The sequence below is a fragment of the Aptenodytes patagonicus genome, chromosome 3 (assembly GCF_965638725.1).
Source record: "Aptenodytes patagonicus chromosome 3, bAptPat1.pri.cur, whole genome shotgun sequence".
Lineage (NCBI taxonomy): Eukaryota > Metazoa > Chordata > Aves > Sphenisciformes > Spheniscidae > Aptenodytes > Aptenodytes patagonicus.
This window is the reverse complement of record NC_134951.1, coordinates 8693521-8717648: the sequence shown is the minus strand read 5'-3', so window position 1 is coordinate 8717648 and position 24128 is coordinate 8693521. Positions and strand designations below refer to the sequence as shown.

The window sequence follows — 24128 nt, the reverse complement described above, 5'->3', positions numbered from 1 at the left end:
AGGACACAGGTATGGAAGAGCCACAGAGTAAGGGCAAGGCTTTTTACTACACACGCTAAACGTAGCACCCCCTCCCATCCCAAATGCCTGTCTGCAACAGAAGAGCAGGGAGACCCGTCCCTGGGGGACGCTCCCCGGTCAGGCACAGGATGGGATCGCGAGCACCCACACAAAGCAGAAATCACACCCGAGCCACTTTGGCTGCCTCCTCCCTGCTGCTCTGGGGTGAAGCAGCCAGCTCGGAGCATCACTGCCACCCTTCACGTCACTGCCACCCTCCTCCCAGCTGAGAGACAACGTGCACAGCACGTGGCAGCTGCAAGGGAACCTCCTCCGCTAGAGAGCTGGACATGGGTTCCCACAGCTGGGCATCCTTCCCCCTCACCCAGGTGCTGGACACGCCTGAACATTCATGTACCTATGGGGGCAGACGCTCTACAAGTTCTTACCCGTATCACAAACACTCAGGTGACGGACGACGACTTCCTTTCTAAAAGGAAAGGTTACACGCAGAAGTAGCACAGCATACAGCAAGCCTTGATGAAAAACAGCAAAACTGTGTAGACACACATTTATTTTTTCACTAAATGGACACAAGCACAGCATGTTTTTTCAAGTGACAGATTTCAACGAAAATCTAAGGATAATGTTCCGTTATGACAGTATAACGCACTGAAAAAAAATTAAAGTACAAATCCTCAGGCAAATTACATTTGCACCTGCTCATGTTCTGCACTGGCTGGAAGTTGCACGGTCAGGGCGTTAAACATCACACCCAGGCAAATAAATTCTCCCGAGCGGCAGGATAACTGCCAACGTCCACAGGACTTCCAGCTGGTTCAGAACAGAGGTTGTGCATGCTCTGTGCCACACTAGTTTTTATTCACAGGACATGAGCGCTGACAAAAAAAAAAAGTTTTCTTTTTCCTCCACCAGATACTACGTCTAAAATTTATGTACATGAAATACATTACAGTTCAAATACATCACGTAGAAAACAATCACACTGGGGTATCTAAAATGACCACCATCATCTACTGTCTCGTTTTGGTCAGGTGTTCCCTACGTAACATTAAGAGGCGTGAAGCGTGCTCCTGTTGCTCAGTACAAACCCGGTACGCGTAAGAAAGGTCTCGCATACCATCAAGTCAGCCCTGCAGCAACGCGCTGTTAGAACAAGATTATTTTACTGCAGCTTATCTGTTTTGTCTCAGAACAAAGAACAAAATATCACTGGGAACAAGATATTTTGACTGAAGTCACCTAAGCAGTTGGATCATTTTAAAAGGCCATTCATTTTCTATAGTTTGTAAAAGAAACTGTTATAAACGCGCAGTTGGGTTTGCTTTGTTTCTGGTAAGAAGTAGCCTAACGATCATGTAATGGAGTTAAGCTCCTTCAAACATTCCCAGAGGGAGAAAGGCGCAATAAATGGTGTACAATATACACAGGTGTGATGAACGAGCAAACCACGCTTACTTCTTTTTTAAAAAAAGTACAAAAATCCCTGCGGCGGGGAGACTAGTTGCGATACTCCATCTTCAGAAAGTAGCAAGCAAGATTTAGGTCCTCGTAGGCAGCTTGTACAGAGCCCCTTGAGCTCCCTGCCTTAACTGCTGCCATGCTTAAAGCCTGCCCTGGAGACTGGGCAGAACTTCAGGAGGTGCGAGACACTCAGCGTGCTCAGTCCCTGCCAGAAACAGGGCTGTGGTTATGCAGCATTTACCAGGTCACCCTTACAACACGGAGAAGCCATGTCCACTCGGGGCATGTAATCTGAAAGCTTAAAATCCTCCAATGTTTTACATTTATTTAATTCTAATGTGAAGATCTAAAGAGTCAAATTACAGCTTATCAAATTTAAAAAAAAAAAAGTTATACTTCATTGCGAATTCCTAGGTATAGTTCAAGAACTCAGCGGCAGGGCTTGCAAACAGTCGAACTCAGCGGCAGGGCTTGCAGTTTTCCAAAAAGATCAGTTTATTTTGGTGGGTCTGTATTAATTCCGTATTTTTCCTTGAGAAGCTTAAGCTGTTCCTCTTTCTTCTTTGTGTCCATCTTTTGGAATGCCTGCGATTAGGAAAAGAAAAGAAGTGAGAAGAAAAAAAAAAAAAAAAATCCAAAAAACTCTCATCTTATGACATGTTTTTTCCCCGTAACCACAACTAACGTCACTACCAACTACATCAACGCCACACACCAACAGCGCTGCTAAACCTCGGAGAAAGCCACAGTACCCCGGACGCCATCAGTAACAGGCAGAACATCAAGACCTAGAGACTCTTTACCTGTAAACAAGACCTCGCATCCTGTTGCGACCGGTCCGTTATAAGGCCCCTCTTCTCCAAAGTACGCTCACCAGAAGCATGTTTTTCACACCCTTGGTCCAAAGGTACATTTTTGCACACAAATCACCAAGTAAAGATGAAATCCTGACAATTTATCCAATCCATTCCCTCTACCAGCTTGGATTTATTTCTTAAAAATATCCAAGCAACTCTTTTTCAAACTGAGTTTCTTTTCGTGCCAGCTATGTTCACAGCTAACTTAACCCCCCCCCCCCCCCCCCCCCCCCCATGCGTACGTACCCTGTTTGCGTTATAGTACAAAACAACAAGGTATCTGTTGCACACGTTGAATCCTGACAGGTGATCACAAGCATTTTTGGCATCAAAGATGTCTTCATAGACTACATAGGCTGTTCCTCTGGTTTCAGGAGTGTTTCCACTGCGGGTGAGATCAGTTTTAATGTTAAACAAAAAAGAGGAAATAGTTCCTTTAGTCCTTAGCAGTGACGGAGATTAGATTAACTAATGCAACTTCACTAAAAAACAATTTAGTGTTGGGTTTTTTTCTAGATAGTAAAATACATCCCTGCTTTCCACACCAATCCCCACTTACAGTTCAGAGACGACAGGAAAATGTGACAGAGCACGTGCTGCATTATGCTCCAAAGGGAATTCACCTCTCCACAACAACTACCAGAAGCTGTTGCTGTTAGGGGTTGTCATATTTCTGGAAATCCTTTAAGTTTTTATTACAGCGATTAGCTTGTTTTATTTAATACTACAAGACCAGGCTGTCAGTTAACGGCTGTCTGGATCAGATGTCTCCCCAGAGCAGAATGCGGCTCTTGGCACATCACAAAGTCAATTTAAAAGAGTCAGAACAGCCCCGCTGGTGCAAGACCACTTCAGAGGCACAACCGTCACCTATCGGACCATCGATTCAATTTCCTTCGCCTGAGGGACAGGAGACACGTCTGGGCACATAACGCTAACTAGCCCGGAGAGATGACAGAGTTGGCAGATCCAGAAGATCTCAGCTAAAAGATAGTTATAGTGAACTTAATAATCAGAAGAACTCTCTCTAAGGCGCTTGCTTCTGAGAAGAGAACTCCTGAAGACAAACGACATCACACGTATCCACACCAGGATGCATACAAAAATGAAGAGGAGAATGGGATGAAAACTGCACAAAGCACAAAAGTCACTACAAAGGGAGTGCCACATTATGCCTCGTCTCGTGACGATGTTAGGATTTCTGTGGAAAACAAAGCGATGCAGCGGTTCTGAACGACCAGTGGGGAGGCTGCCTGCAGTTCCCTGTTGGATGCACACACCAGCACATCGCTTTGATGGAAAGCTCCCTTAACGTGTCTTAATTCTTTATGTCCCACTGTCATGCTGTTCCGACCTACACGTTTTCAGAAACCTTAAATATTAGTTCTCCTTCATGTCTACTGAAGGCAACTCCATACGTAAGAGTCCCTTTATTCTATACACCAGTCAGACAATTTTAATCACTACGGCTCTGGAATGAGCACTTCCATTTGAGGTAGTAAAGTTCGGTCTGTTTACCTGTTTACGTATTTACGTCCTGCATAGTCAAAACAACTGAACATGTTGTGGATTAAGTACCCATCCCAGTCTCGGAGCACAGGGAAACGGAGAGCGATAGAAATGACAAGGATACATTCTGCTCTAATCCGATCAGCGGCCTAGTCGAGAACTCGGAGATGCCGCAGGTTATTTTGCCAACATCCAGATAAAAGCAGTACAAAAAAACCCCGTATCAAGTAAAAACTACATTTCCTTTCTATTTGTACACGTACTGAAACGTGACTTACAACATTTTCTTTTTAAGTATTAAACACCGAGTTTTGTTTCCTCCCCCTCCTCTTACTAAATATTTTTCAGAAGGGGAAAAAAAAATCCTTTTGTATGAGTGTCAATACTCCAACCAGCCTAACTACAGTTCTCAAAATACTAACCAGATGAAATTATGGTCTAATCCACAGCATGTGGACAGTATTTAGGAGAACAAGGAACATCAGAGCTCAGGTCTTCAGTATTTGGAGTAACTAAAGAGAAGGGCCGCAGATTTGCCATAGACATGTATAACCTCAGTGCATTTGAAAACAAAATTACAATCAGATCGCCATTACCCACGACGACGTGGCTCGGGGACAAGCTGTATCTGATGCACAGGGAGTTGCTTCTGGTATTTGTTTCTGGTTGACAGGTCCAGCAGCAATAGCAACATCTCTGTTCTCCCATTAGTTAAGTATCAAATACTAATTAAATACAAAAACTGGTTGTATTCAACTTTTGCCTTTCTTATTTTTACCTTTAGTTAAGGTAAGAGGTTTACTGTATTTAAGATTTACTTAAGAGAATAAGTAATGTTTTTACCACATTTAAGTTCTTATCAAATTCAAGCTTTTTCACCCTACCTACCAGCAATATTATTTTCTAACAAATTCACAGGTAAGAGAAATACCATCACATCCATCTTTGGCACACAGGGATGCTGCTAAAGTGCATTCACCTTTTTCAGCTGTGAAATCCAGTTGCTACCTACTATGACAGAAATACTGACATATAACACATATACTAAAGCACATAATATCCTTAACTTTCCCAAGAAAACTAGAATACTTACACTCTGATTTGTCGAATAGGCCCATATTTCCCAAAAATATCATACATTTCCTCCGCTGTGATTTTATATGGCAGGTTCCTAATATACAGGATCCGATTGACTTCTGGAGGCAGCCGAATCTGATGCAGAAACAACACACGGTGTGTTAGACCTAGAGCGCTCACTTCAAACCTTAAAAGCCGCAGCCTACGTGCTAAACCCTGGGACTAACATCACTGAGAGAGTCCGTGCGCTTCGCTGGTCCTTTTTTAACCCGCCACAGCTACAAACTTGACGTGTTTTTGTCAACCAAGAGGCCTGCCTGGAGGGAGACGGACTCCCTTGGTCGGGGACGCGGAAGGAGCCCAGACCGGGCGGGAAGGCCTATTCTCAGCTCCGCGCCGGTGGACCCCGCCTCGCCTCACACCCCGCCAGGCTGCTCGGGAGGGCTGAGGCGGGCCGGGGAGGGGGCAGAGGAGAGCACTCACGTTGGCTCGCTTGGCCGCTTGCATCGCCATGGCGCCGGTCGGAGGGAGGGGGCTGCCGCCTGGGAGAGAAACACCGGCGAGGAACGGGCCTCCTCCGCAGCGCGCCGCTCGCCTCAGCGGGGGACCCGGATGCTATTCCAGCCTGCACCGCGCCGGAAACGACCTTCCGCCGCTCTCTATGCCCCTCCGCGAACGGGCGGGGGGGGCGGGCACGTGACCTCCGTGGCTACCCGCGCCTGTGGCCCCGCCCCCGCCGGGCCGCCTCAGCTCGGTGGCGCGGGTGGCGTCCCCGGCCTTGGGTCAACCGCCGCGGCCCGCCGCGGCCCCGGGGCTGCCCCTTCCCGTGCCCCGGAGGGCAGGGTGCCCCGCGGCGCCTACCGGGCCCGGCAGCCCCGCGGCCGCCGCCTCAGCGCCTCGGGAACCCGCGGTGCGCGGGGAACGCGGCCGCCGCTCGGCGCCGCCCGGAGGCTGCTGTCGGGTGAAGAGGCCTGGCCTGCGGTCGGTGATGAACGCAGGGTGGGACAGCTCTGGAAAGCAGACGGTAAAGGAACTCGGAGCTGGGACTGGCAGTCGGTGCCTGGCGGTTTCCTCCTACATGGAGGAGCGCTCGCCGACATTTTGCTTACACGTTCGAGACACGACGCTAGAGCTGCAGCACGAGCCTTTTTATTAAACGCGTCCCCTAAGGCTTTGCTTTACCCCTCCTTTTTGGCTTCCTCCCACAATAAATCATTCCAGATTTGGAAGCAGAAATGGCAGATTCTTTGCTTGTCAAACACCCGTAACAATTCTGTCCCCAAAACAACTACAGCAGCAGGCCTTTCTTTAAGATGAAGCAGGCACTTCGATGACAATTTTGCCAATATTCTTGTTGTCTTCCATGATCCTGTGTGCCCCTGCAATCTCGTGCAGAGGGTAAACGCTGTCAACAAGTGGTTGGAGATGAGGGGAGGTTCCTCCAGAAAAATACGGCAGCACGTTTTCTGTGAAGGCTTTCACCAGCCGTTCCTTATACTGAAGAAAAAATGAAAAGATTATTTCCAATCACTTCATTCACAGAGGCATGTCTAAGCACAGCGCACAAAAGGTGCACAGTTCTCAGGGAGACTGACATTCTCATGGTGAGACAGACGTGTAAACATCTGACAGGTGTAAATTACAAACAAGAAGAAAACTTCTAGATTAATTATATTTTAATTGAATGAAATTCTCCAAACAAGTGGTATAAGCTCAGTGCAGAACCATTTAAACTCAAACTGATAAAATTCTTGAGAATATTATGTATTGGACCATGGACAGAATCTATCCTAGGGCTCTACGCTGCTGTGTTTTACTGTAATACCTGCGAATTTACCATATAAAGTGATATTTCCTTGGTAATTTCTGGGTGTCTAAATGGCCTTGGTCCCTACTTTGAAAAATGATTTAATAGAGGTTTTTCTCTCCTCCCCCACCCCGACTTGGTCAAGTTGCCTGATCACTTGAGTTTTGTTTTTTCTTAGGCTAAATCTTTAAATTACGGTACTCGTGAAGTAGATCAAGAAGTTCTGGGTATCATTCCTCTGATTCAGTAGTTGTAAAAGGGAGGCATTTGCTAAAAATAGAAAAGGGAAATTATAACTTAATTTTGCAATGTTTTCCAAAGTATGTAGTAACAGTTCAAGGTGGTGCTTTTTTGGTAATAATGTGTTAGATTCTGCTTTAACACTGGTATCAAAAGAAAGCTCTCAAAACTTTTGAGTTGATTTTAAGATCAAACTGTGCACACTGTTGACAGCCATTACTTGCCTCCTTGTCTCGTGATCGTAATAGAGTTGTATGGATGCTCGCTCTTCTGGAAAGCAGCCTTGCAAGCAAATCTCCATGTACTTCACCTCCACTCAGTAGTCCATAAATAATCCACCGGCCATCAGTACTCAGACAGTTGAGATTCTTCTCCCAGTACGAGCCACCAACACAATCTAAAATAATATCTACTCCAGAACCTCAAGTAGAAACAGAAAAGATTTCAGCAATGTAGTTGAGCTGCATTAAAGGTAAGATAATTTCAGGCAAAACTAAAGCTTTGTTCTTTATAGGTACAGAATCAATCCTGCAATTCTTATTTAAATCTTTCTACTGAAATTAGGAATTGGCACAATTGGCACAAAAAAAGAATCATTATAGATATCCAGATGCAGACTCCATCATAAACCATCCCAAATGCTTAGAAAAGCTAAATTTTTCTAACGGTAAGAGAACTAAGTTTTGTTCCCATATTCAAACACCTACAAGTGCGAGGATTTGGTCCCACAGTTCCTTGTGGAGGCAACAATAATTTAAGTCCCAAATGAACACAAAGCCAAAGAGAGTCCACGCAGAAAACAGCACAATTGAACTAAGGAAAGACAGATTCTTGGGCTGAACAGGATGTTAGGTTGTGCTAACAGGGTCATTACTGTCTGCTCCCTCGCCAACTGAGGTGACAGTTGAAATTGAGTATATGTGCATATACGTTAGGAGGTACACATTCCTCCTCAACTGTAACAGTGTCTTTCACATAGAGGTTCTTACCTTGGGTGAACGCCAAGACCTTTTCACTAAAATCTTCATTCTTGTAGTTGAACCCCGCAGCTGCTCCGGCGTTTGCTGTAGCTTTCAGTTTCTCTTGAGTTCCTGCTGTCACAATGGGAATAGCTTTTGCCAGTCTTACCAGCTGAACGGCTGCCATACCGACTCCGCTAGCTCCAGCATGGATCAACACTCTCTCGCCCTTCTGTATTTTACCTGAAGGAAGGAAATGATTACCCTTTTGGCATCACCTTTGGATTAAAACATCATCAGGGTGGAAAATACTGAAGAGGAAGCTGAAAGAGATGCCCTTGAGCAGGCTTTGTTTACATCTTCATAGCCTTCATAAAAGAAACAAACCCAGAACTAACACAACTTGCATTGTACCGTCAGGACTCCATTTTACCAACTTCAGGGGAATGGCTTTAGCTTGGCCCTGTCCAGTCCTGGGCATCCATGACCAAGCTGCTTAGGTGAGTGCAGTCAGCCTTTTTATACTGGGACCGTCCACTGCCACCAATAGAAAACACACTCGGAGGATGTTAATACTGTAAAATCAGGCACTCAACAATGGAGAAATACCAGAAGCGCTGGGTATTGGTTAAGGACCAGTTCTACCTATCATTTTACCATCTACCAGTTGCCCTAACGCATTCGGTTTGTGTTCCACTGATTGCTAGTGGAAGTGAGGCACTGAGTGGTCCTGGAGACATGGTCCTAATTGACCACAGACCCCCAGGAAGCAACAGCGCTCGAAGCGAGTAAATTACCTGTAGTGAGGAAAGTTACTTGTTTGTAACTCCTGTTCTTTAGTGGAGCTTTTAGGTGCTATTGCTGAAGAGGGTAGGAAAAGGATATTTGTCAATTGAGGAAAACCCTGGCAAGTGCTACTGTTAGTGCCTCTGTAGCACATTTTCAAAATGAAGGGTGTGAGCTTATGTCTGTTTTAAATAAGCTCAGAGGGCATTTTACCTACAATTAATGTCTCTGTGAAGCAAGGTACAAGAAGATGTGGTCTACCATAGATCCACAGGCAATTAGTGAGGAAAGTTCATGATATGGTCGTGCTTTCAGGGAAGTCAAATATTTAGATGTAGGATGTGTTTTCAGTTGTTCGGAGAACATGTAAGTTATTTCAGAGTTTAGGCTTAATGGAAATTGCCAATTGCCTCAGTCTTTAATCGTAAGAGCAGTTGTTCTCTGGGTACCCAGCCCCCTGAGCTGGAAGACAGGGACAGCGAGCAGAATGAAGCCCCCATAATCCAAGGGGAAATGGTTAGCGACCTGCTACACCACTTAGACACACACAGGTCTATGGGGCCGGATGGGATCCACCCAAGGGTACTGAGGGAGCTGGCGGAAGTGCTCACCAAGCCACCTTCCATCATTAATCAGCAGTTCTGGCTAACCAGGGAGGTCCCAGTTGACTGGAAGTTACCAAATGTGACGCCCATCTACAAGAAGGGCTGGAAGGAGGATCTGGGGAACTACAGGCTTGTCAGCCTGACCTCGGTGCCGGGGAAGGTTATGGAGCAGATCATCTTGAGTGCCATCGTGCTGCACATTCAGGACAACCAGGGGATCAGGCCCAGTCAGCATGGGTTCATGAAAGGCAGGTCTTGCTTGACCAACCTGATCTCCTTCTATGACAAGGTGACCCACTTAGTGGATGAGGGAAAGGCTGTGGATGTGGTCTACCTAGACTTTAGTAAAGCCTTTGACAGTGTCTCCCACAGCATTCTCCTGGAGAAACTGGCTACTCATGGCTTGGACAGGCGTACTCTTCACTGCGTAAAAAACTGTCTGGATGGCCAGGCCCAAAGACTTGTGGTGAATGGAGTTAAATCCAGTTGGTGGCCAGTCACAAGTGGTGTTCCCCAGGGCTCAGTATTGGGGCCAGTTCTGTTCAATATCTTTCTCAATGATCTGGATGAGGGGATCGAGGGCACCCTCAGTAAGTTTGCAGATGACACCAAGTTGGGCGGGAGTGTTGATCTGCTCAAGGGTAGGAAGGCTCTGCAGAGGGACCTGGACAGGCTGGATCGATGGGCCCAGACCAATTGTATGAGGTTCAACAAGGCCAAGTGCCGGGTCCTGCACTTCAGCCACAACAACCCCATGCAGCGCTACAGGCTTGGGGAAGAGTGGCTGGAAAGCTGCCTGGCGGAAAAGGACCTGGGGGTGCTGGTTGACAGCCGGCTGAACATGAGCCGGCAGTGTGCTGGCAGGTGGCCAAGAAGGCCAAGGGCATGCTGGCCTGTATCAGAAATAGTGTGGCCAGCAGGAGTAGGGAAGTGATCGTGCCCCTGTACTCGGCCCTGGTGAGGCCACACCTCGAATACTGTGTTCAGTTTTGGGCCCCTCACTACAAGAAGGACGTCGGGGTGCTGGAGCGTGTCCAGAGAAGGGCAACGAGGCTGGTGAGGGGTCTGGAGCACAAGTCTTCTGAGGAGCGGCTGAGGGAACGGGGGTTGTTTAGCCTGGAGAAAAGGAGGCTGAGGGGAGACCTCATCGCTCTCTACAACTACCTGAAAGGAGGTTGTAGCGAGGTGGGTGTCGGTCTCTTCTCCCAAGTAACAAGCGATAGGACGAGAGGAAATGGCCTCAAGTTGCGCCAGGGGAGGTTTAGATTGGACGTGAGGAAAAACTTCTTCACTGGAAGGGTTGTCAAGCATTGGACCAGGCTGCCCAGGGAAGTGGTGGAGTCCCCATCCCTGGAAGTATTTAAAAGACGTGTAGATGTGGTGCTTAGGGACATGTTTTAGTGGTGGAGTTGGCAGTGCTATGTTAACAGTTGGACTTGATGATCTTAAAGGTCTTTTCCAACCTAAACAATTCTCTGATTCAAGCTGAGAAACATAGATGAAAAGGAAAACTGACCATCTTTCTATATCCTTCCTTGTAACTATGCAATCAGCAGCGTAAGTTGTGACAGGGGAGATGTGGTCAAGATTTCAGGATTTGGGTCTGGCATACCAGATTCTGACCCACGTAAATGGAGTGACAGAGAAAAGGCTCTTCAAAGGCAAACAGCACTCAGATGGAGGCAACAAAGAGAGGAATTCATAACAGAAAGGAAGACAAGCTGTTTTGGTGGGATAGATTTGCAAATACGCCTCTCACCTACAAAATGCAGCAGCTGAAAGGCTGTTAACCAGGCTTCGGGAATGGCTGCAGCCTGAATAAATGTCATATCATTGGGAATTGGCATCAGGTAGCCTTCGGGTACTGTAACGTATTCTGCCTGGCCACCTCCGGAGAGCAGAGCCATCACTGCATCACCAGTCTTCCACCGGCCCTTGCAGCCAGGTCCGAGCCCAGCCACACTCCCAGCTGCTTCTAAGCCTAAAATGTCACTTGCTCCTTTAGGGGGAGGGTACTTCCCTCTCCTCTAAAACAAAAGAAGAGAGACGGCAAGGGAAGCAAAAGCCACACATCAATGAGTGTAATGACCTGCAATATTTTGTTCACATGCCTCCAACCTAAATTCCTATGTATTTGATCCTGATTTTGCACTGTGCAAATGTTCCAGTAATTTGAGGACCACCTATCCTCTGGCAACACTTCTTGTTTCCTAAGTATGTTTTATTCTTAAAACTCTGTGTGCAAATTCAATTTATTGCGAGTCCCCATTGTCCAGGCCAATCCATGCTGGGGAGGTATTACAGTCTCCTGTTGCAGAGCGTGGCTTTCAGCTCAAATTAAAGCAGCTCAGACTTAACAATTTGAATGTGATTTTCCCACGCTGGAATTGAGCCAGTGGAACGTTTCATGTTCACCTCAAATGCCCAGAGAATGGTCTAAGCATCTGGAAAGACCAGAGCTTTGGTTTTACATCTTTTCTTGAAAGGCAGCTGCCTTTCTGTGCCGCCCCAGCATTGCAGTGACCCCGATAAAAACATTTATCTGCTGAATCAACAGACATCTCTTCTTTCAGCCCTATGAACTCTCCCATCCAAGTGCTCACCAGGTCCAATCTCTTTTAACTCTTCAGATTTGTCAAGACTTCAGACAGGGTCTTGAAAAATTGGTGTCGTTTTCAGGTGCATAAATCTGCTTAACATACACATACCTGGAGTAAATCAGCCCTATTCAGAGCGCTGGCAGCGACCTTCACAAGAACTTCTCCTTCTCCTGGATGTGGTTTCATCACTTTTTTCACATAGAGATTTTCTGGGCCTCCTGGGCAATCAAAATAGGCTGCCAACATTTTCTCTGAAAAAAAAAAAAAAAAACCCAAAACAGCTGGCATGAATGCAGGCACACTTACGTGCAGCTGGAAAATCTCGGTGATCAGTAACCACAGCACCACCGACTCCACTCTGCAGACGGACAATGCAAACGGTGACACAGTTTGAAGGCCGAAGAGGGGAGGGCTGCCAGAGAAAGCTGAGGAGTTACAATGCAACGAAATACATTAACACTGGGACACAACATACTGTTGCAAAAGCCATTTGACAAACCATGAAGACTGCCTTGCATCAGGCCTTAACCCTGCACAGAGCCATGCATGGATCCAGCAGCACTGACCTCCCACCCACCTTAATCGTAAAAAGTAGCGCGCAAATGAAAATAAAATCCTTTGCTCTCGACTTTCTGCATGATTAGGGCTCCAGTGCTCAACTGACTAAAGGACACAGGCCCTTAAAATAGTGGACACAAATGGGATTTTAAAACTCTCAGCAGAAAGAGCCTTTACTTGACGCATCTAAAATCCTGTAAGTGCTGCCTTATGATTCAGCCCGGAGATGGCAACCTGAAGATACAGAAAGGCACGACGGTGAGTTAGTGTGAATGAAAGATAACAAATGGTTTTAAAAATTCCTATGTATTTCCCTTGCCTCAGCAGGTGATTCCTGTGTGCCTGATGCACTCTGGTAGAAGGTCCCACTGCTGCAGGAGTCTTTCAAGTAACTCTTCAGTCACTGTTCCTGGGTTCCTCAGTTTTGGCACCAGCAGTTGTTGAGATGGGCTGTGATGTCAAGCCTCCTCCTGCCTGGCAAAATCAAATCTGGAGCAGTCTTCCCTCTGCCCCCTGGGTGCTGGGTGGAAGGAAATGAGAAGAGGAGAGAATCATAACAGCAATGACTGTGTTACTTCCCGAGAGCTGGTGCTATACTGAATACAGTATAGGGCTGCCGCCCAAAGGCCTGTGCAGGGTGGGCTGCAAGCCAGAGACTCTTCAAGTAAACACCATTGTGTGACGGACCACCATGCCCTCTGTAAAAATCACTTGCATTATGATATCTGCACAGGAAAAGCTAAGTACATACTTTATTATCTGTTGTAAGACTGCAAATGTGGAACGATAAACACGTTGAAACCCCAGGAATGTAAATCCCCACAGGGTGGTGCTCTGTGGCTATTTTACAGTGATTAAACACTTCCAATTATTTGTATAAAACATAACTTAAAGGCTTTTCTTTCTGAGGCTGGCTGGCTATTTGTTGTTTTCAGCTGAACCATTTAATCCAGTCCCACAAAATTTGTCTGTATTAGCAGAAAAATGTAATGGGAAGCCCAACAGGTACCACCCTGTAACAGAAGCTTCTGCTCTCTTTATTGTGTCCAAACTTAGTCAATTAAAAATAAGATGTGAAAGAAGCTTTTGTCCCTCTTCCAACACAGTTCACTAACCTGTATTTTTATAACTGCTTGTCTTTGTTGCTAGAAGCAGACCCACAAAAATATTTAAAAAAATACTGTGAGGATCCGAATATCTACATTGCTTTCAAATGCACAGAAAACCGCAGGAATTGAAAACCAAGTTTCCAACCAAGTGCAACAACTTCAAGCTGTCAGATCTGCCAGCAGTGGCCCAAACCAACAATTTGAAGAAGTTATGTGATTCCCGAGCACAGTTTGTGACTCACCTTTTTCCTGTAAAGAAGGGAGGACGTTCTCCACACCAGGAATGAACCCAGCCTGTCCTCGGGAACAGAGTCCGATCCCAGTTCCTCCTCTCCCAGCTCTGCCCTTGCTATCAGCCATTCCCCAGCAAGTCAAGGGGTGGAACAGGACGAGGTTGTGTTTTACTTTGGAGGGAAAGACAGGAGCAGAGTCAGAAATATTAGTACATCTCACCGTTATTTCTACCCATGGACCTGGTTTATTCCACGGATTGAGGCAGAAATCTACTTTCGCCTTTGGCATTGAGGTAGAGATCCGCCGCTCCCCCCCAGCACACAGGGAGGTTTGGTCTAATGCCTTTGCTGTGCCAATCCGCTGCATGTGTGCATATTTGTATGTTCTCAGGCAGAGCACTGCACTGCTGCTTTGATTTCTGAACTCTGAGTAGTGCAGACCAGATTTACTTAAGTTGCATTAAGGGCACACGAGCTGTGACAGTCCTTATGCTATATATCCACCTGAGGAGGCTTTGTTGCGCTCTTGTTCCCATAAGGCGTCAGTGTTCAAAGTCTACTGGTTCACGTCCGTCAGCCCGGTGCATTTCTACCTGATGTTTTAGCTGCCTGATCGCACCTCTCTGTTGAGCTTTGCTGTTTCCCCAGAGGGAGAAGGATCAAATCATGCCGTTCTCCATATCCTAGTTGCCGGCTCTTGAGCATTTGAGAGTAGTCAGGGAACAAAACTGACACTTCAGAGTATTCAAAAATGATAAACCATATGTCTGTCCATGTGTGGGATTCCTCTGGATTTTTTTCCTATCAATTTTGAGATTTTTGGATTCAGGCTTTTAAACTCTTTTTTGAAACTAAACTAATTTAGAATCAAATATAGCTAAAAATTCTTTTTTTCTCATGTGACTCAAAGAGCTAATAATTTATTTGTTTCTGCAGATGAAAAGATCATGGAGTCTGGTCTTCTTGAGACTGCTCTTCACCTGGTGATGTAAGCAGAGCCTCAGCTGTCCCCTGTACAGTAATGAGTTCACTCAAATGTGGATTCTTTGATGTCTTACAGTACACACAGTCTGATTCAAGCTTGGTAGTGACGTCCCTCCTCCCCAGTCCTCACAGAACTTTGCAACCCATTACAATTTAAAATAACTTTCTATAGTGGTCAACTACAATGCAAATTGACATGTTAAAAATGTGTTTTATTTGTAATATTGAAAGATGTACAGGACAATCTGAATATCTGTTAACAATTTCCTTTGCCCCTTGGGTCTGTGATGCTACGCATACATAGCTTTAATGCGGTGAGAGAAGTTTCTTTGCTTAGGGAGATTAATAATTTTCTTATCTGGAAACAGGCTAAAAGACAACATTAGAAAGATTAAGCAGAGCATCTTAAACCAAATCTTGAAGACATTACTTTCAATTCAGTTAAGAAACTTAGATGAAAGACGCATAGGGTAGCCCTCTTATGAGCAGCGAGCCGTCAAGTGTTGAAAAAACAGAAAGAAACTCGGCAGTTGGAATGTTGTAAAGCAGTAGTTCCTTGCTTAAACTGCTTCAAACTTCTATACTTTGTTTCCTCGTGAGCAGTCCTTCTGGGGTTGATGAAGTTCAAGTTTTCTGCTGATTCAGCTACCTTTCTCTCTAAAGTAGTCTGCTATAATAACACAAGGAAATAAACAACAAAAAAATCAATGACGATAAAAATCATATACAGAATTGCTGTGATGGAGATGCTTTTTTTCAAGTTCAAATTCACCTCAGACTATACTGTACTTGAAAGAAGACCGCTGTATTTCTAGCTGAAAATTAAAAATACTAATACGTATATTCATGAGGTATTATCTGTTTTAAAGAATGAACACTGAGCACTTTAAATCATGTTTAGAAATCTCTCATAACACGCGAAGAAAAGCTACTTTGTTTTCTTTTTGCAAAGAAATCATCCAGAACAGCAAGAATAAACCCCTAAAAATACACATTGTCAAAACCGCTGCAAATCTGGCCCTGGAAACACTTAGACTTCACTCAGGAACAGTGGCCAGTTACAGACAATGTGACTATTTGCAAGACCAAATAACTTGTGTGCAAATTGTTACAGGATTTTGCAAGTGTTGGCATTTTTTGCAATCTCCCACCTTTACACTTTCTGCCTTCCTCCCATGGCAGCGAAGAAGCTATTATCAACTGTGATATGGTTCCTGAATTTATTACTGAGACAGCCGGACAGACTTGAGGCTAAATAACACAATGGCACCCTTTGGATCTGCTCGAGCTCCATTTGTAGTACTGCAGAAAAGGACTAGGATAGAGCTAGTCTGACGTTAGCTTAAAATACAAGGCCCAATTCTTAGATTTGGTAAGCCTCATTAATGCTGCCTGAGATGGAAACAATCCCTGGAAAACACTCCATACCATTCTGGTTTGGTAGTATTTCATGCCCGTTTTGACCCAGTGATTAAAAACTCCTACTGATGCTCTCAGTAGACTTAACCCAGTGGACGTCCTTGAGGTCACTGCTTGAAGCTGTTTGTCCTTACCTTATGCCAAATGTTACCAGGATGGGAAATCTCTCTGTTCCTCAGTTCATAGCCCAGCACATAAATGTCCCCCCAGATTCGTATAATTTGAAGTTACTGTTCTGGCCATACACGTCAGTGACAAAGACCTATAATAGCTAATCTCTAACAGATCCATCACAGCTGCTACATGTGACAGGGATGAGGCAGAATCATGTCTGGAGCGCAAGAAAATCGAGGCTCTCCAGGCAGTGCAGTGCTGGTGCAATGGTTTTGTGTTCAACCTGCTATGAGACACTGAGAAAAACAACGCCCAAGAACAATAGAAAGCAGAACATAACATAAAGCAGCCTGAGGTTGCTCTGATAGTTGAGGCTGAAATGAACATAGGAAAGATCAAAAAACCACAGGCAATCCACTTCCCTGTTCTCCTGGCCTGTCTGCAGTCAGATGCGTTTCAGTTAAAGTGCAGGGGCTGTGAAGTGTGAAGAAGTGGAGAGGCTGCAGTGGAGGCCAGTCTCTGCCAGCCTGGCGCCAAGCACAGACCCACCAGCCAAGAACCAGGCTTCTGAGGGTCCAGCAGGCAAGTTTGTTTTAAAACCTGCATTATAGCCTCTAAAAATCCTGTTCTTGATCGTAGCTTTTTGAATTGTAAAAGCCTTTTGAAAAAGGTCTGATGAAAACTTTGTTGCTGAGTCTTATAGCTCATTCCAGATGAAACAGCTTACGCCCCAAAACACAAATTCATTCCACTTACTTTTAGGCACCTAAATGAGGAACAAAAGCTAGGAGCACAGTGGGCCTACAATTTCATTCCTTTTCAGTCAAAGGAGATGGGCATATCCATAGATTAAGTTGAATCTTATTGCTCTACAAAGTATTCCTTAGAAATACCCTTGAAATTCCTTAGAATTACCCCTATGGTGAAAATCAAGGCTATTCTGGGAATCTGCTCTTGTGCATTTTATCCATTTGGATGATGTGATAAAATGATTGTATCCTTGACACGGAGTCAGCCATATATTACATCAATAAGATGTGTAACTCTGTTATTTATCTCCCAGACCAAGGACAATGAAGAGGGGTTAATCCTTGCCAGCACCTCACACAAAGGGAAAGCTACATTTGAGATGCAATCAGGATTCTGCAGCTGGTCTGCGAAGGGCTGGGTTTTGCAGTATTCCCGGATGGGGAACAAAGAGATGTTAATACTAGGTCTTTAAAAAACTGAGCCCAAGAGAGAGGAACTTAAGAGGACTCACACAAAGGAAACTTGAGCGGGAGAGGGAAGGAAATGGGCACTTTTGTTAGAGAAGAGGTGCTTTGTTACTGTGAGACAAGGAAAGGACCTTCATGATGTCTCAAGATTCTCAAGTAGGAAAAGAGACTCCAGCTTTCTTCTAGAGACCAGGCTTTCTAGAGAAAGTTTGAAACCGTTAGAGAGCTCATGTGTCATTGAGGAAGTGGACTGCGAAGCAGAGTATCAAAGCTGATGCTCTACAAAACTGTGCTCAAGACCTCAGCATTAGGCGTACGAGGTCAAGAAAATGTGACTGTTCGGTCCCATTTTGTTGAAGGGTAACTAACAGAAAACGTGTGCCAGAACAGCCAAGGAAAGAGAAGTTCTGCAACCTGTTCATACCCACAGAGGCTTTGGGCACATGTACCTAGCACAGAGGGATGAGATGTCAGGAGAGGGTTTAGCCATGGAGCAGTAACCCGTGTCTGTATTCAGTTTCCCAGATTTTCAGGATTTGGTAGTTCATCAGATTAATTTTTGAAGCTGTTTGCAAGGGTGGAGCTAATCAGCGAGACGCCAGCATGCAGGCACACAGATACAGGCATTTCTCTTACCTAGTTTCTCCACAGCTTCCACGCACACACTGGGATACATGCCCACTCTGTAAGTAGCAACCAGGATGAAAGTTTTTGTCTTCACAACTATCAGGCCTCCATCTGGCTAGATAAGATGGAAAATGGGTATAAGGTTACAGGGTCCTAAAAAAATACAGAGGTATACATACTGCCTTACAATTTGGGCCAATTACAGGCATTTTCTTTGCCAATCTACTTGTTTTCTTGGGGGAAAAAAGGCAAATACTGTCTCAGAGTCTAAGCCAGGACACAGACAAACAGTGGCGGTGCATGTTCTGAAGACTGCTGACTATTAAAGCAGGTCAGTCAAATGCTTTATTAGATGGCTTGTTCTCACTTCCATTGATGAATGTATTATTGCACAGCATTTTGAAGAAGTGTTATCCTAGTGCTCAGTCATATGCAAGAGCACTGATAAATGCAAATAAAACAACCAGTATTTACATGAAAGCATGCCCAGTGTTTTATGAACCCTGCCTCCCAAACTCTGCCTCACTCATTTGTAATAAGGAATGGGAAAAGGCATTGCAAAGTATTGCATTTTTCTGAAATGGGATCCAAATTTAAGAGCTGCTCAGCCTGTTCTGCAAGTTGCTTAGCTCATTTCAGGATGGATTTACTGGGGAGGGGAAGAATTAAGAAGACCCCAGTAACGATCAGTTGGATGTATTTACTTCAGATTGTGTGACTCGGCAGTAGTAACAAAATTCTGCCATCCTGCGAATGGCTGCACGTAGCTGTGTCCCGAGTTTCTGTTTCTGAATTTCATAGGTGAATTACTGAGTCTGGAGTCCCATGAGGTGAGTAAGCTGTCAAACAAGGTCCTGCTCACCCATGTCTCTTCTCTCCCCCAACCTGCTACCTTATTCTGGCCTGTGGGCTTGCCAGGCCCTCCTATTACCTGATTAATTCATTAATGCGGCAAGAAACCAACCCAGCAAACAAATGAAGTGACAGTTTTTTGTCACATTAGGGAGATTAACTGATTCAAAGGAGAACATGACAAGCCCTGCAGCTGGTGTTAGAGAAATGAATGGTGTCACCCGTTAAATTTGTATTATACAGCTGACACTTTTTTGTATTCTGCACCGATTTCATTCCACACCTGCTGGGAAGGTGATATGGAGAGAAAGAAAGAAAGAAAGACGCATGTGAAGTCTTTCTGCTTGTGTTACGGTATTCATGTAACCAGGCAGCAAGGGAAGGAAGTAGGAAGTCTCCAGATTTCTCAGGATAGCCACAGCTCTCGTCAACGTACGTTTCGAAGGTAGATGGAATGCTCATCTGCACGGACACATTTATAGTGCTTCTCCTTGAAGTAGAGTCCTCCCCTTCTAACTTGCACTAAGTTCTTGAAGGAAGTGTAGATAAGGTTTAAAGCATTCTCTGGTGGCACCTGTGTTAGTACAACACAGTGTTATGGACCAAAAACGCACCTCGTTGCAATGATGAACTGCTTTCCACCCTCCCACTGTCTTTGATAGTTCACTTAAAATTATGATGTATAAAAAAAAAAAAAAAATCTGCCTGGCTTTGAAACTAGACCTAGTTTCTGTACAGTCCACTATATTTTCAAAGTCTCGTTTGAAACAATCTGCTCAGTCTGTGACTACTACCTGTGCAGTCCCATTACTCAGTGACACTACTCTAGGTAGGCAACGTGCCCCGTGGCGACTGGACCCTTCTGCTGAAAGGCAATATAGGGTAGGATGCAGCCTTCCTCGGGCATGCGCAGAGCTCACCCAAGGATGCCAATTCCAAATATTCTTAGTCTTCAGTGGGGAAGTGTAACTTTTAGCAAGTCCAGACCAGATCATCACTTGCAGATGACACCAAGCTGAGTGGTGCGGTTGACATGCCTGAGGGACAGGGTGCCATCCAGAGGGACCTGGACAAGCTGGAGAAGTGGGCCTGTGTGAACCTCATGAGGTTTAACAAGGCCAAGTGCAAGGTCCTGCACCTGGGTCAGGGCAACCCCTGGGATCAACACAGGCTGGGGGATGAAGGGATGGAGAGCAGCCCTGCCGAGAAGGACTTGGGGGTACTGGTGGACGAAAAGCTGGACATGAGCCAGCAATGTGCGCTCGCAGCCCAGAAGGCCAATCGTATCCTGGGCTGCATCCAAAGCAGCGTGGCCAGCAGGTCGAGGGAGGGGATTCTGCCCCTCTACTCTGCTCTGCTGAGACCCCACCTGCAGTCCTGCATCCAGCTCTGGAGCCCTCAGCAGAAGAAAGACATGGACCTGCTGGAGCGGGTCCAGAAGAGGGTCACGAAAATGATCAGGGGGATGGAACACCTCTCCTCTGAAGAAAGGCTGAGAGTTGGGGTTGTTCAGCCTAGAGAAGAGAAGGCTTTGGGGAGACCTTCTTGCAGCCTCTCAGTACTTAAAGGGGGCTTCTAAAAAAGATGGGGACAAACTTTTTAGCAGGGTCTGTTGCGACAGGACAAGGGGGAATGGCTTTAAACTAAAGGGGGGTAGATTGAGACTAGATCTAAGGAAGACATTTTTTACGCTGAGGGTGGTGAAACACTGGCCCAGGTTGCCCTGAGAGGTGGTGGATGCCCCATCCCTGGAAACATTCCAGGTCAGGTTGGACGGGGCTCTGAGCAACCTGATCTAGTTGCAGATGTCCCTGCCCACGGCAGGGGGGTTGGACTAGATGACCTTTAGAGGTCCCTTCCAACCCAAACTATTCTATGATTCTATGATTCTGTCACACCTCAAAGGAGCAGTTCACACAGGTCACAGGTCTATTCATGTCAATGAGCTCTTGGGGTAAGTGTATGTGTAACTGGGTCACTGGTTTGGCAGATTTATATTCAGCTGGTTGGATAAGATGATCCGATGATCCCTTCTGGCCTGAAATCCTTTCAAGTCAGTGAAGCTGGTGGTAGTTTACACTGGCTGAGGACTTTGCTCTGGACCTCAAGCATGTAATCTGCCAGCAGGCTGGCGTCTCTGAAAGCTGCGGTTTATATTAAAGATCATTTACATATTAAAGATGATGTCACTATTACCTAGTGGACTGATGACTCCCTCCGCTGAGAATCTGTCCCCAGGCATGGGGCTATCTTAACAAGAGCTTCATCTTCTGAACACATTCTTCTGAGCACGCCAAGGGTAGCAATATGTACCCCTGGAAAAACTGCCTGGAAATGTCTGAGAGCTGGTATCATGGGGGTGAGGAGAGGAAGCGGTACCTTCCAATGACGTAAGGAGGACTGCGGTGTGGGGAGCATGTCTGAACTCCTAGAAAGTTCATGGACTGTGTCAGGGAGTGCATATTAGTTTTGCCATATAATATGATATGACCAGAAGTGCTATTATTCTGCTGTTTGTCAGCTGATGGACAATGAAAACAGATAAGCTACATCTATACCAGCAAATTTAAGGTGCCAGGGAGCAGTTCTGTGTACTGTCAGAACAGTCCAGATAGAGTTTTGGCCTGGGCCAGCAAGCACTTTCCCAAACAATTCCGAGGCACAGTTTGCAAAATTAGAATGGCCCAGGACCGCTCCCCATAGGCAACCCGGTACAGCCGATCTCTGTTTTGGGGTTATAGTATGGGCACGGCACATTCCATACCAGCAGGTCTTGGTGCCAGAGAATGGACCTACGTACATCTGCTTCACTGGTGGAATCACTGAGCGCAAAGTAGTCAAAAAGGAGTCCTTGTTAAATGACATCTTTCTTCCAAAAATCAAAGGTGTGAAATTAGCGATCAACTTCACAAGTTCGCCTCTCAACACAGCAGCTAGGCTGTACCCGAACTTTGGCTCCGAGGTTGAAAGAAGTGAGTGTATTTAGTAGAGCGCTGTGCTCCCTGCCATTATCACTACTTTGTGCTCTGGATTCCTGGAGTTTCTACCTCTGCTGTCACTTCCCAGGACGCTCTTTGATCTCTTACATTAAAGCCAAAGGTTGATGCACAGACTTTTCTTTCCTTTATGTCGATGATAGCTGCGTTTTCCACGTGCTTTGTTCTGATAAGACTGTCATTCAGCAAAGCCTGCAGTTGGTTCATTTTCTTTCTGTTTTGTAAAAAGAAATAGATGTATAAATGTTCATTCCCCTTCCCTTTTATATTGGAAACCAGATCTTCCTCCAACTGGAATGTAGGAGTTTCAGCAGAAGTAATGCTAGGCCTCAGATAAGCAAAATAACAAAATAAAAATCCTCAAAACAAGAGAGCAGCAGAATAGACCAGCAGGAAGATGGTCCCCTGTCTCAGAAAGGCCGTAAAAGTCCAGTTACATTTTTATAGTGTAAGAATTTTTGGGTTCTTTTTTCCCCTGGCATTTAATTTTCCTCTCGCTGAGGAAGTAATCCAGGGTGAAATCACTAAGAAATTAGATAAAACTTGCTGCAGCCAGCAGATCAGAGCAGAAATAGGGGGGCTGGGGGTGGTTTCTGGGCCAGGCTTGACCCAAAACAAAAATTACTTTTCTTTTTAAATGGTCAGCACTAACATGGTTATTGTTAGACCTCTGGGTCAGTGTGACACTACTGGGGCGCTGCTTGGGAATAAACCTTACATTTCTCCCACGTGATGGTATCTCTGGCTATCTGCAGAAGTAGCAACAAGAAGAGTGGGATGATGATTACACCTTCAGAGAATTGCCAATAGGCATCTTGTTTACTTCAATTCTGGCCACCTACTAGGTGCTGGCAAAAATTGCAGACCAACAGTTCCGTTCGTGCCATTGTGCTCCAATTGTAAATGATTAGTAGAAAAGTAGTATTTTCGTATCACTAGAGTACAGCCATATCATACACCAGATTTAAGTTTCAATTTTAGTTTCATGAAGTCGGTATTACACGGTAACATACGGAATCTTACAGTAGAATTTAGTAGACTAACTCTGGCTAAACCTTGCAGCCTTATTGCTACATAATCTAGAGGGGCTTATTTTACATGAGGGTATTGGAAATGACATTAATATTGCAATTAAATATCAGGCAGCGTAGTGAGCGGCCCATCATAAAGACATCAGGCTACAGCATTTGTTACTAAGTCCTGAGCAATGAGGATGTATTTGAATTATAAACCAAGGAGGAACGAGAGGCATTACGGTTAGGGGTTTGCGGCCAGACGCCAAGCACCACAAGAAGCCTGGCAGAAGACCGCAGGGCTTGGCCCGGCGGGGCTGGGCCCCGCGGCCGTGGCTGACAGCCTTCCCCTTCGGGCTGACAGGAGTCGGCCGGGCCCTGGCCCGGGCCCGGGCCCGGCCAGTGCACCCGGGCTGCCCTCCGCTTTCTGTCCCCAGCCAGGCGGTTCCCGGGCCGCACATCCCGGCTGCGGCCAGAGGCAGCCCCGTTGCCCGGACGAGCAACCCTCGGCCCGCTCCGCCGCGGGCGTCCGGAGCCGCCCCCGCTCACCGGCCCCGCCGCCCCGCTGAGGCGTCTCCAAGGCAACCCGCACTCCAGGGAGCACGACTGCGCCTGCGCGCTGCACCACGTCCTCGCCGCGCTTCCCGGCATGCCCCGCGCGCTGCCGGTGGTGCTGGGAGTTGTAGTCTCCCGGCCTCTACTCACGGATGGAGGCAGGCGCTCGGCTCGGCTCGGCTCGGCCCGGCCCGGCCCTTCCTTTCGGGCTCGGCGCTGGCGGCGGCGCTGCCTCTCGCCTACCCTGGGGGCCGGCTATCCTCGCTCCTGATTGGCTCACTCACCCAGGCGCTCCCTTTCTGATTGGTGGGAAGGCCTACCCACGACCACTGAGGCCGGGGGAGGGCGCCCAGCTTCGGGTTGCCATGGCAGCGAGGGACGCTGGGCGGCCGGACGCGGAGGGATCCGGCCGTGCCTCCGCCCCGCCTCGCCCCGCCCCGCCTCTGCTGGGAACGGCCTCCAGTGGGTGCTGGCCCTGCAGCCGGGGAGCCGGATCGCTGTCCTTACGGGCGGCCCCTCCTCTTCC

At 46.4% G+C, this 24128-nt stretch overlaps 2 protein-coding genes across 4 annotated transcripts; both read right to left on the bottom strand.

Moving 5' to 3' along the window:
* Positions 1–557: 557 nt before the first annotated feature.
* On the bottom strand, positions 558–5560 carry SF3B6 (splicing factor 3b subunit 6). Its single transcript, XM_076332690.1, has 4 exons — positions 5412–5560; positions 4945–5063; positions 2589–2727; positions 558–2070 (listed from the first exon to the last, which is right to left on the bottom strand). The coding sequence occupies exons 1-4, from the start codon at positions 5439–5441 to the stop codon at positions 1981–1983; spliced, it is 378 nt and encodes a 125-aa protein (XP_076188805.1). The 5' UTR covers positions 5442–5560; the 3' UTR covers positions 558–1980.
* A 502-nt stretch (positions 5561–6062) lies between these two features.
* On the bottom strand, positions 6063–23836 carry TP53I3 (tumor protein p53 inducible protein 3). 3 transcript variants are annotated; one of them, XM_076332689.1, is made up of 9 exons: positions 23753–23836; positions 22125–22248; positions 19475–19612; positions 18196–18301; positions 12034–12176; positions 11085–11352; positions 7965–8177; positions 7200–7396; positions 6063–6425 (listed from the first exon to the last, which is right to left on the bottom strand). In XM_076332689.1, exons 2-9 carry the CDS (start codon positions 22239–22241, stop codon positions 6237–6239), a joined length of 1371 nt encoding a protein of 456 aa, XP_076188804.1. In that variant the 5' UTR covers positions 22242–22248; positions 23753–23836; the 3' UTR covers positions 6063–6236. The 3 variants fall into 3 exon arrangements, with proteins under 3 accessions (XP_076188804.1, XP_076188802.1, XP_076188803.1); XM_076332687.1 differs by lacking the exons at positions 18196–18301; positions 19475–19612; positions 22125–22248; positions 23753–23836 and adding exons at positions 12803–13003; positions 13835–14132; XM_076332688.1 differs by lacking the exons at positions 18196–18301; positions 19475–19612; positions 22125–22248; positions 23753–23836 and adding an exon at positions 12503–12767.
* Between the last annotated feature and the right edge of the window lie 292 nt (positions 23837–24128).

What these genes read in the sequence shown, in the direction of transcription:
- SF3B6 (XM_076332690.1), bottom strand. Translation starts at nt 5,441, where the DNA reads ATGGCGATGCAAGCGGCCAAGCGAGCCAAC. An exon ending in AAGCGGCCAAGCGAGCCAAC is followed by an intron (nt 5,064 to 5,411) that starts GTGAGTGCTCTC and finishes TTTCTGCATCAG; the next exon opens with ATTCGGCTGCCTCCAGAAGT. An exon ending in CCTATTCGACAAATCAGAGT is followed by an intron (nt 2,728 to 4,944) that starts GTAAGTATTCTA and finishes TCTCACCCGCAG; the next exon opens with TGGAAACACTCCTGAAACCA.
- TP53I3 (XM_076332689.1), bottom strand. Translation starts at nt 22,241, where the DNA reads ATGAACCAACTGCAGGCTTTGCTGAATGACAGTCTTATCAGAACAAAG. An exon ending in CATCAACCTTTGGCTTTAAT is followed by an intron (nt 19,613 to 22,124) that starts GTAAGAGATCAA and finishes GTACTAACACAG; the next exon opens with GTGCCACCAGAGAATGCTTT. An exon ending in ATTCCATCTACCTTCGAAAC is followed by an intron (nt 18,302 to 19,474) that starts GTACGTTGACGA and finishes CATCTTATCTAG; the next exon opens with CCAGATGGAGGCCTGATAGT.